This window comes from Nicotiana attenuata, unplaced genomic scaffold (genome assembly GCF_001879085.1).
Source record: "Nicotiana attenuata strain UT unplaced genomic scaffold, NIATTr2, whole genome shotgun sequence".
NCBI lineage: Eukaryota > Viridiplantae > Streptophyta > Magnoliopsida > Solanales > Solanaceae > Nicotiana > Nicotiana attenuata.
Window position 1 is genome coordinate 664,926 of NW_017670440.1, and position 12,832 is coordinate 677,757.

General features: G+C 33.9%; 1 protein-coding gene across 1 annotated transcript; it reads left to right on the forward strand.

Moving 5' to 3' along the window:
- Positions 1-247: 247 nt before the first annotated feature.
- Positions 248-9,226, forward strand: LOC109239456 (autophagy-related protein 13a-like). The gene is made up of 4 exons (XM_019406024.1): positions 248-351; positions 692-2,166; positions 2,294-2,475; positions 8,772-9,226. The coding sequence occupies exons 2-4, from the start codon at positions 847-849 to the stop codon at positions 9,082-9,084; spliced, it is 1,815 nt and encodes a 604-aa protein (XP_019261569.1). The 5' UTR covers positions 248-351; positions 692-846; the 3' UTR covers positions 9,085-9,226.
- Positions 9,227-12,832: the final 3,606 nt, after the last annotated feature.

Sequence of the window (12,832 nt, forward strand, 5' to 3'; positions counted from 1 at the left end):
TGAATAAACAACAATTCCAGCATAACTTATCCCAATATAACTTATACTGACATAACTTATACCGATATAAATCGTATTCCGACCAAACGACCCCTTAGTTTGTCCCTCGAAACTACAAGGAAACTCTTGACTTTTGGTTTTCCTTCAACTTTTTACAATTATTACCATTTTGTTTCAATAAAAAATGAGAAATTTACTATTTTAGTAGTCCATATATATGTGGTCTCTTTCTGCTCTCTCCCTAGCAGGCCACTCGCTATACGGAATTTCTCTCTCTTCCATTTGCTTCTTATTATCTCCGACCCTCTGGTTTCTCTCTTAGTCGCTGCTCTCAAACTTTTATTCTCTTAAGTAAGTCCATATTTCTCATGACGCTATTTTTGTTAATCAATTCTATACTTGATTAAGTCTTATCGTCTAATTATGTACTCTATTTTAGCAGTTCGAATTTCCAAATTTTATTTGCTTTCTCTTGTTCTGTTGACGTGTCAATTCTCATATTAATATATTTGTGCATGATTTTTCCGACCTGCTCCTTGAACATCTTTTGATATTTGTCGAGGTTGTCGGATTCTTTTTATTTTGATATAATTTGTCAAGAGCTACTATGCCTCAATCCGAAAACTACTTTGGTCACTGTTAGATTGAGTTTTACATAGCTTTTGTTTGATCTTTATGCATAAATTTTTAGGTTCATTATCAAGACATAGTGGCCCACATGACGGAGCTAATACTCAGTCGGTTATCTGTTTTGTCTATCCATTATTTGGAAGTTATAATGTACTGGACCAAATTGTACATGGCTGAGGACCAAAAATAGTTGTGGTTATCTGTTTTGAAAGACAAATGGATTTTCAGAGTAACCCACAGGGGGGTGAACATGGAAGATTTGAGCAAATACTTTCTCAGTTTCTTCTTAAAAGCTTGCATATTATTTTGGACTCAAGGGTTCCTTCGATACGACCTTATGGTGGTAGTGGGGAAGTGAAGAAGAGTGACAGGTGGTTCAATTTGGTGTTGGGAGATCGTCCTGCTGTTCTTGATAACTTGAATCTGTTGCACCGGAATTTGGTGGAACCGATGATAATAGATATAATACTTGTTCAGGATAAATCTAGTACTTCATTGGAGCACGATTCGAGTACAGGATTTGCAGGAGGATATACAGAAACTGTTGTGGAGAGGTGGGTTGTACAATGTGAGAATCGGAGGTTAATGGTTCCGCACATGGGTGATTCCTCTTTCAAAAAAACATACAAGAAATGCATTATACTACTCCGCTCGCTTTATTCAATGATGAGGCTCCTGCCTGCATTCAAGGCCTTCAGGAAACTATCATTGTCAAGTCAGAGTTGTTATTTTGATATCAATTATAAAGTGTCTTCATTTAGTGAGCCATTCTCAAGGGCGGAGGAGGCGTTGATGAAACAATATACTTTTATCCCAGTTGATTCCCAGCAAGGCCGACTTTCTTTATCTGTGACATATCGGGAAAATCTGGCGGACTTCAACCTGGAGACTTCTGCATCCTTTCCGCCTGAGATCATTACAGATTATGTTGGCAGTCCACTCACTGACCCTATGAGGTCATTCCCTTCTACCTCAATGGATAAGGGTCCTTCATTGAGAAGGACACAGTCATCTTCTTCAGCACCAGTTCAGCGTCCACAAAGTTGGACTAGTGGTCTCCTCAGGGCACCTTCTTTACCTCAACCATATGTAGGATCTCCACCTTTGTACCGTGCACCATATGAGCTTTCAACTTCGCCCGGTGATGTGTATGGACAGAGGGTACCACCTAACTACAGGTTGCCCACTCTCCAGAAAGAAACTAATTATGATGACGACCAGCTTTCCCCTCCATTTTCACCATCTCCATCTCCTTCTCCACCCACATATTTCTCAGGTGCAAATCCTGTGCAGACTCGTTTGCGTTCAGAAACTGGTCCTGTCAGTATCCCTCATCCATTGATGGGCAGAAGTTCCAAACACATATCTCCTAATTTGTCTGATCCAAACAGGCATTCTCTCCCACCTATGTCACCTAGAAGCACAAAGCATGATTCATCATCCCATGAATCCCCTTCTGGAATTAGGTCATCGAGAAAAGTGGATTTGCTAAGGGCTCCAGAGTCAGATACTGGGACTACTAATCCTGGACAAAAGGTGGGCAGTTTCTACTTTTTACTAAATGTGTGCATTTTCTAGTTAAAATATTTTTATTTAAAAATAGGATCTGGTTGAGCTCTTTTTCAGCCAGCTGCTAACTTTCGCTTGTGTGCTTCTTTTTCAGGTGTCTACAGATGCTAGAGACGATTCAGGACGGTTTTCAGGTTTATTATCTTCAAGTGGTTCACCACGTGTTGGGTTTTCTAGAAGTTCTAGCAGATTATCTTTTCAGGATGACTTGGATGACTGTGATTTTTCTTGTCCTTTTATAGTTGATGATGTTGATAATGCTGATTCTAGAGCCAGGTAATTTTTTCTACAGCATACCGTATCTGTAGAAGTATTCTTCTTCATGTGAACAGTACATCTCTGCATTCACTTTCTTCAAAGTTTATCTGTCATTATTTTTGGTAATTACTGTGAAATATTACCATAACAAAGAAAATTAATACATCTGAAGAGCATCTAATATCTTGGCCACCTTCTAGATACCAAAGATACAAGACCTCACAGAAAAACTAATTACACAACTGATATATAAAAGGCTCACATCTATGTGCTCTCTTAGGGCTCTTAAGCATATCTACTCTCTTTATTCCCTATTTGTATCTGTTGCACTACAAAATTGCTATGTATATTGCTGCCTCTGTCATTAGATAATTGGTTTTTTTAGATAATTGGTTTTATAGCCATTTATGTGGCCATATAGTTTGTCCAACAGGTTGGACATCATAAGAAACTGGGCTTCAGATAGTATTGGGAATTGAGCTTTTGATGTAACTGTGAGGACAAAGTTAGCATTTCCACAGTGAACGGGCCATGAAGCTATCATTCTCATTTTAGACATGAATTTTCAACTTGAAGTTCTTTTTCAACTAAAAAATCCAATATGTAAACTATTGGGAAGAATGTCAACAATCATTCCCTTTTCACTTAATGGAAGGATATAGCAATAATATGATATAGATTCCAAGGTTGTAAGCTCCTCATTTTGTGCTTAGATATCAGCTAATTTAGGTCTATCCAATTTTTGCTTTACATTACTGTCGTTGTTCTCCTTGAGATGAGGAGCTGATGCGTAGCTAGCTATGTTTTATCCCGCTTTCCTTTTTACTCTGTCCTCAAAGGTTCTCCACTTTCTTCTGGCCTTTTGATCTTTGATCTGCCCTTCATATATCACCTATTTTCTAGATTATTTATTACTTTGTGAGTGCTATGCTACTTTAAAATTTGATGGAGTCTATTTATGCATGTAAACTTCGAATTAGTGGGAAAAACACCTACTATTGTTTTACCTGCATACTTTAAGTTTGCGCTTTTAAGTTTTGTCTCGTGTGTGAAATAAGTGAATTTGATTCAAAAAGTTGGATGAAGTGGTAAAATCTACTGAAAGAATGGTTCCTTGCCAAACAAAACCAGGCAATTGTGGTGAGCATACGACACACACATTATACACATGCGCACCAATATGGATATATTATAGTTACTAGTTTTTCAGAGCTCATAAGAGAATTCTCTTTAGGACATGCTAGAACTTCAAAACTCCTAGATGTTATCTTGTTAAGTATCCCAAAAGTAGATACAATCTTATAAAACTAGACTCGTTAAGATGTTTTTATTAGAAGCCTAAATAAGATTCAGTGAGAACAGAAAATGAATCTTTTTCCATGCAAAGTTCTTCAGATATGTTGTCTGCAAATCTTTTTCCGGATGCCTCTCGTATACCATAACCATATTTCTTCAGTTGTTGGCCTGCAGTTTATTAACCTTGCAACTGCTGAAGCTTTAGTTTAGGGTTGTTTGGTTGTAGAAATTTTTTCCTCTATTTTTGGAATCAAGAACAAATTTTGTGAGTGTTGCTTCCCGTTTCTCAAAACAGGAAAGTTATCACTTGTTTGGAAGCCTCACACCCTTGACAACTTTTAAGTGCAACAACCCCATTCTTCTATCAACTAAATCTGTTGCTCAAAGGGTTATTTTACCAACTCTACCCAAAGTTCCTTCCCTCTCTCACTAGCAGCAGCACTAATCTACTGCTGGCAATTTTCATGTTAGCATTTGCATTCTCTTCCACCGCCTCCCAGTAATTTGGCTGGCCAAAAGCAACTAGAACAACTACCATTTGGCTTTATACTTTTGAGCTAGGTTCTTCCTCTCCTTTCTGTCTTTATAGCATACTAGTTTCATCGGCACGTGCGTTGCACGTGTATGCTGGGTCAAGTGGTATTACAGTTTATAAAATAATGTTAATATTCGTAAACTAAAGTTTTAAGTAAAATAATTATACATGTAAAAAATAAAGTATAAATTTTATCAATAAAAATTACCTATAAAGATAAGCAATCAAATTTTAATTAGATACATCCAAGGACTGAAAGTTTGTTGCAAACAAATACCAAACTTTGCCCATTGACCATTAACTTAAGCCACACCATAATTCCATTACCGAGTAAAAAAATTTCGTATACAAGATGTTAACTAAAGGAGCTAATTATTTAAAATAATAATATAATGTCAAAGCAATATGATCCATCATCTATCTAACCACACTAAACAATAAATATTCTACTTAATTATAGTCTTATTGTATTCTACTTTCCCATACGCAGCAAATTGACTAAAGGAGCCAAATTACCATTGTGTGAGAAGAATTAAATCCAAATTTATGTTCTTTTTTTCAATCTAACTCTGTGATTCCTCCTAAATTTAATAAGAGATTATATGTCCTTTCTCGTATTCAAAATGGAATTAAATTTCATATTATATGTTGTCCATAGTTATTGTATTACACAATTACCATATATAGTATCAGCTTTGAGTTACTACGTTATCAACCGTCCTTGTAGGATTATTTTGGGTTGCTTTAATTTCCAATTAGAAATTTTTAATTTTTTTATATGCTTCCTTTCGTTGAAAAGATTTTGACTTATTTTTAATGGATTTTCAACTAATATTTTGAAATCCTTAAACATATCAAAATTTGATCGTTTATTCTGATCAAACAAACATATGTATATTTTTATTGACTCAACTTATATATATATATATATATATATATATATATATATATATATATATATCAAAAAAATTCAAATATTAGTATAAGTATAATTTGTAGCTTCCAACCTTGAAAATAACTTTTCACATATTTGATACATGCAATCAAATTGTATACTAACAAAAAGATTTATCATTCGGAAAAAGTAATATAATAGAATTAACCTTTAACTATATTTCCAACCATCACAATATGCGAATAAAATATATTTTGATCTCATCACATAAAAAACATGAAAATTATCGAAAATAGAATCTTATAAATGATAGAGTAAAAAATTAATTAAAAATATGTAAAGTAAAGAAAGTGGAACCCCATTTGCTGGCCACTTTCTCCTTGATTCATCCCATTGAGACAATTTTCCTTGGAGAATACCGTTTTGAGACATAAAGTACGTTGTTGATGATATATAATTGGTCAATCCCAAGTTAATATCGGTTTGAAGATGCAATAGGCTTCTTTATTTCCGAGTAAGAGTAGAATACTGGAAATGCATGTCTTTTGTCGATGACGAAAATTTCCTATAAATCAAGGCTTCAAACCTTGTTGGAAAGGCTTGAAGCCTTCTTGCATTTTCCAACAGAGAAATTTCAAGCCGTTCAATTAGGATCTTTGGATTGAAAAAGAGTGATATCTAATATACCTTAGCGGTTGGAACTTCTGTGTTGTAACTATATTATGAAGGCATTAATATAAGAAGCAAGAGGGACATAATTCTATTTTCTATCTTAACAATGGTGTTTAGAATAATGATTCTACTTTGTTTCACCAACGGTTGTGACTGTTGGATAAGTTTTTTTTTCTTTTCTTTTTGTATTTGTATACGTAGGGTATTTAAGTTTTGCTAAAGGATTTTTTGATAATTTAACTTTTTAAGTTATGGAAGTTATATATATATTATTTTTGTCCACAACTAAAAAAATATAAATGAATATATTTATCTATCTATCTTATTTTAATAAGAAAAATATGCCATGTAAATTGAAATAGATAAAGTAAAATTTATACAAATTTTATAAATTTAATATTCATTGAATAAGAGGTAAGAGGGCAAACCTGTTAGGTTAACAGAGAAGATCCAGGATTGAGGGAAAAGTGTCATCGGCTTCTGGCTTTATAAACAATGAAATGAAACGGTGCAACATTTCAGGATGGTGATTGTTAGAAGGAAGCCTCTTCGAACAGGCGTATGGTATTTTAGACTTTTTTTGTTCAAGTTAATAGGATAAGGGTAAATTAGTAATTTGACTTTTAAGTTGGGAGCTTCCCACTTTTATAATAATATAGATGATGGTATAGCAATTCTCAAGTTACTACTTCATTTTCCATCATTGGGATTCTTGACAGGCCATTCTAAGGATGGCAAAATGGTATGCAATTGCATAATAGTAATGGTTGCTTATGAACTAGTTCATAAATTCTTTTGTATTTTTCTCCTCTTTCCTCTGATTTGATTGAGAAATTTCTCAAACGAATTTGGTTGATCATTATGGGATAAAAGGTTCAATTTGTCATGATACTTTGTGCTGAAATAGCAATGATAGTAGAGACTGGTGAAATAGCAATGGTACTCTGTGCCCAATTTTTCATTTTTAGTTCTATGAAAAGAGGAGATTTTTTGTTACCATCCTAATTTAGCGCTTTCAAGTGTTAGACAGAATGTTTGTTAGTTCTCTGATGCTATATATTATCTGGAATTGTGAATATGCAGATAGAGCTTAATGATACATTCTACAACAAAAATAATATCTTAGCTGTATTGGTGATATATCATTTGACCTTGAGGGCACATCAGATATGTAGAAGCCTAAGATTTGTTCGGAGAAGAACTTCATTTAGCTAAAATATTGGGGAATCCCATTTGCCCTCTTGGACACTATTATTTCTTATTTTCTTTTTTTTTTTCATTAAGTGTCCGTGAGGACACATTTGATTTTCGGTAACTGAGAATCACATCAGTTTTCCTTTATTGACTGTAGGGGTGGCAATTCGAGCCCAAACCTATTTGACCCGCTCAACCCGCTCATTTGTTGAACTCAACCCATCTTGACCTTGCCCAACGCATCTAAAGTTTGGCTGATTTAGCCCAAATTGATCCCTGAGTAACTTTGCTAAAAGATCTTAAAAATGTTCTTTTTTGTTTGATGTGTTATATATGAGTATAACAAAAGAAAGTCTTATTTGATAATTAAACAATTGATAAAAAACAATACATTAATTAAAGCCTGATAAGAGTTGGGCGGGTTGGGCTATGACTCAAATTTTAGCCCATCTTTAACCAGCCCGTAACTTTTGGCCGGGTCACTGACTATCTATTTATTGACTCAACCCATTTTGACCCGCCCAAAATCAGCCCAACCCGCCCATTTGACACCCCTAATCGACTGATATAACTTACTTTGTTTCTTTCCTTATTAGAAGAAAAGAGAAAAATAACCCTCCTTGTTTCTTCTCAAGTCCTTTATTGTTCTTTAAACTGATTGTTTGGATCTTTCTTGTCCTGCAGTTTTTTCTGTTTTTCATTGGTCTCACTTGTTTAACTGGTTTGCGGTCGCATTTGGACTCAGAGATTGGGTTCTCAACTAAGGACTCGAAAAGTGCAGGTTTAGAACTCTAATACTATGGGAGGAGAATTATGAGCAAGTTGCTTCCTGTCGGTATTTGATAGGTTCCATAGGGAATGGAATTTGGGACGAATTTTCTCAGATAAGGATTTTCGTCAAACTAATTTAGTAATATGCTCCTTTGACCCTAGCATAATTTACGTTATTGAATATTTGTTTAGTACTTATCACAACTCTTACACATCAAATCACTGAAGGAGAAAATATAAGCTGTTTTTGCCGTTGTCGAGGGCCTCCTTTTGTACTTGTTACACCTTAAAGTTTTTTTGGTGTCTGGCCCCTAAATGATGGCTCAAAAGGAAGCCTTCGTCTTTTGACTTCAAAAGAGTACACTGCATGCGCTGACTTCATTTGGAGCTCCCGAAAATTTTCAGGGGTCCCAAGTTGTGGGTGTTGCGGCTTCCAGTTCATTGGAAAGAATAGTTTTTTTGTGGTTGGGTTGGTTAGTGGCTTGGTAAGATTTAGGGGAATCCAGGCAGTACTTCCAGGAGTTGAAGAAGCAGAAAAATAGCACAGTTTACAGGCAAGGTTAAGAAAGTTGAAAATGGAAACTATTGGCATATATGTGTCCCAGTGTTAGAGGGAGTAACAGTTAGCTAAAAAAAACTTGAGCATGGAAGATTTAACTTGAGGTAAGGAATACTGGATAGATTGGAGACGAATCTGATCGCGAAGTACTTTAAAATAAGTTCAAGTTGGGCTTTCAACTTCCATTTTCAGTAGTTTGATATGACTTGAGATCCATTTTTATCATGACTGCCTTAAGTGGAGTAATTATGTTAGGGAAGAGATCTTACATCCAACCAAATAAATTTTGCTGACAGACAAGAAGCTAAGAGTTTGTCATAGTTTTTCACATCTTCAGTTTTGCCTATCTTACTTTTTCAACTCAACAGGTGTTTATTGTTCTTGTTATGCAGACAGACCCTTGATTCAAGAAAAGGTTCAGACACATCTTCTCAAGCATCTGCAACAACCAGAAAATCTCAAGACGCTGCTGTAGGTGCCCTTGTTCACATGCTGAGGACTGCCCCCCCTTTGCGTCAAGATTCTAGCTGTTATACCTCGCGTTCTGTAAAAACAGAAGTAGAGGGAGAAACTGGCACTGCATCAGGGTTCTATGTTCCTAGAAAGGCATCTGACGCATTGGAGGAGCTCAAAACTTACACACAATTGAAAGATATGTTACTTTCCAAGAGCACAACCCGCTCGGGCAATGAGGGTGGACCTTAGTGTGATGTACATATATACTTTTTGCTAAGGGTTTCGTTAACAAGCATTTACTGTGGGGAGGACTAACAGATTCTGTACATAAGTTATGGGAAATGGCAAGTATTATAGTCAATATATTACCTGATTTTGACACTTTTCGAAACTATTGGTGGATAGAAGAAGCGAGTAGCAGTAATCTTAAAAGAATATGCTCTATTAAGGTCCTGGTAAACGATTTTTTTTTATAATATTACCCTCCAGTATAACAAATACAAGTACTTTGAAAATAAAACCAACGAAAAGGAGAGAGGGGATCATTGGTATTTTATGTGATGCTGCTTAAACAAGACTGATATTTTATTAAGAAGTGATTTTTTCCTTCCTATACCATATATGAAAGTTTATTATCAAAAATGTACATATTTTGTATATTACCCGCCCAGTCCACATTTTACCTACAAAATTTGTACCATTCGAAAATCAGGCATTAATGGATCAGAATATTCCTTAAAAACGCGCTAAAATTAAGGAGAGATTCTTGGTGATAATTGATTCTACATTAAATTCAATCTTTAAAAAGGGAAAGGAGATTTCATATATGCGATTTTTTCTCCAGAACTATAATTCAAATTCTGAAGGAAAAAAAAAACGAACAGATATTGAACTACTAACAGCTACAAAAAACTACGAAAATATTCAACTACTAACAGCTTCTAAGATTTACCAATTAAATGGACATAAAGTGGAGAGTTCAAAGGCAGATCATTGACAATAACTTAAAGAAGGGAGAAAAAAACAAAAATGAGAAGAAAAAAATAACAGCAATAGATCTTCTTAGTTTTATGATATTGTCTACAAATTTACTACATATATCTACAATTTGACTATAATTTCTTTATTTGGTACAGGAAAAAAATATTTTAATATACAGTGTCTCCAGATTGTAGATAAATTGTAGGCAAATTGTAGTTTACTTATAGTTTGTAGTTAATTTGTAGATAAATTGTAGATAAAATGTAGATATATTGTAGATACTATATTTTTAATATTGTAAATTTTTTTTCTTTGTGTTTGTTCTGAAAATGTAGGTGAGGGCTTCAACAGATCATATACATACTGTGTTGGATGGTGTGAAGCGGTACATTGTGTGTCTAGAAAACAAGAAATGTAGCTGTGGCCAATTCCAACTTGAAGAACTTCCATGTGTAAATTGTTTCCAGATTGTAGTTATAATGTAGGTTAAATGTAGTTAATTTGTAGTTTTTATAAAATTTTGCAGACAATTTGCAGATTAATTGTGGATGTCACATTTCTACAATTTGCTCTTCATCTACNCACAAAAATTACTATGGGTAGGAAATGTAATTAGTTTATGGGTAGAAAAACAAATGGGTAGACAAGGGTAAATAGTTTTGTTTTTGTGGGTAACTGTGTCAAAACCCCCTTCTGATCTACGTTTACCATATTTGGGTAGAGTTTGATAATTTTTTTGTCACAAAGAATAGTTTAGTAATTTTGATGCACTAAAGTAAAAGTTGAATTAATGATAATCTCTTACTTGAACCACTTGGTTGACGTTTATCTTACATTCCCTCTTATAGGATAGTCTTCTGCCCTATTTCTAAATTAGTGATTTTCTGTTTGAATTATTTTTTTCTTTGTTTGGCAAGGCATCAGATTAAACCAAAGCGGTGTGGTTCCTTTTATTTTTTTTCATTTTTCTCTCATGTGTATCTCAATTACTAGCTGTATAAAAATGTATTAAAATGGGGATTTTTTCCTTCCTATATCATATATGAAAGTTTATTACTAAAAATGTGCATATTTTGTATATTACCCGCCCAGTCCACATTTTACCTACAAAAATTGTACCATTAGAAAATCAGGCATTAATGGATCAGAATATTCCTTAAAAACGCACTAAAATTAAGGAGAGATTCTTGGTGATAATTGATTCTACATTAAATTCAATCTTTAAAAAGGGAAAGGAGATTTCATATATGCGATTTTTTCTCCAGAACTATAATTCAAATTCTGAAGGAAAAAAAAAACGAACAGATATTGAACTACTAACAGCTACAAAAACTACGAAAATATTCAACTACTAACAGCTTCTAAGATTTACCAATTAAATGGACATAAAGTGGAGAGTTCAAAGGCAGATCATTGACAATAACTTAAAGAAGGGAGAAAAAAACAAAAATGAGAAGAAAAAAATAACAGCAATAGGTCTTCTTAGTTTTATGATATTATCTACAAATTTACTACATATATCTACAATTTGACTATAATTTCTTTATTTGGTGCAGGAAAAAAATATTTTAATATACAGTGTCTCCAGATTGTAGATAAATTGTAGGCAAATTGTAGTTTACTTATAGTTTGTAGTTAATTTGTAGATAAATATGTAGATATATTGTAGATACTATATTTTTAATATTGTAAATTTTTTTTCTTTGTGTTTGTTCTGAAAATGTAGGTGAGGGCTTCAACAGATCATATACATACTGTGTTGGATGGTGTGAAGCGGTATATTGTGTGTCTAGAAAACAAGAAATGTAGCTGTGGCCAATTCCAACTTGAAGAACTTCCATGTGTAAATTGTTTCCAGATTGTAGTTATAATGTAGGTTAAATGTAGTTAATTTGTAGTTTTTGTAAAATTTTGCAGACAATTTGCAGATTAATTGTGGATGTCACATTTCTACAATTTGCTCTTCATCTACAAAATTTCTACAAAAAACTACAAATATTTACCTAGTTTTTTGGGTGATTATATTTTTTTCAAAGTTGAAGTGTTTGACCAAGGTTTTAGAAGAAAAAAAAATTATTTTTGAGGAGAAGCAGAAGCAATTTTGGAACAGAAAAAATAGCTTTCCGAAAAATAATTAGAGATAGTTTTTAAAAGCCTGCCCAAATACTAATTGATGGTCAAAATGCTTTTCAAATTAATTAATTAAAAAATAATTATTTTTCACCTAAAGTACTTTTAATAAAATACTTTTAAAAAAAAAAACTGATTTCGATCGACATGAGAAAGTAATTAAAAATCAATAACAAAATAAGCCAAATGAAAGTGCAAAACAGAAAAGAAGAAGAAAATAGATCAACGAAATCTGAGTCTTTGACTTTCTTCAATCCCGTTTCATTCTCTCCTCTGTTTGTCATCTCAAAGATTCAACTCAACTTCTTCCCTAAAACAAAGAACGTGGAGGGGTATGGGGATGAGGGGTTAGGAGAGAGAAAGTGAGGATTAGTACTTAGTACTGTCAAATAACGGAAGTGCTTAATTTAAGGAGTATAAAATATCACATTAATTATAACCTTAATTAGATATGGTATATAAATGGTAATTTGGTATGCTAAATGTAATTAAGTGAAACCTTAAACATGTAGGTAAAAAAGATTTCATAAGTGGGATAGGAATGTAAAAATTCCAAAGAGGATCCAACAGGCTAGGCATTTCACAAGTGGGCTTAGATTGAAGCCCAAAAACGGCCTTAGAGAGGCCAGCTCTTTGGTGAGCTGAAGGACCATTTATGGACCTTGAACGTTGGACCATCGGCTGTAGAGTTCAGTGACTCCAATTTCACATACTGGCCCAGTTGTACTTTGCAACCAAGTAAATCCAATATTACAGACTCCAAATGAATCTGGGCCTATGACATGGCCCATTAACCCGAAAATTTGAGCATAAACAAATACGGGCGATGTGCACAGATAGCCACTAACAGCTTATGTCTTTATTTTAAAGCCAGCGTTTTAAATGT

Bases quoted from the DNA above. Each gene is read 5' to 3' on its own strand.
- LOC109239456 (XM_019406024.1), top strand. From the start codon at position 847: ATGGATTTTCAGAGTAACCCACAGGGGGGTGAACATGGAAGATTTGAG. The intron at 2,167-2,293 runs GTGGGCAGTTTC...CTTCTTTTTCAG, and splicing joins CTACTAATCCTGGACAAAAG to GTGTCTACAGATGCTAGAGA. The intron at 2,476-8,771 runs GTAATTTTTTCT...CTTGTTATGCAG, and splicing joins AATGCTGATTCTAGAGCCAG to ACAGACCCTTGATTCAAGAA.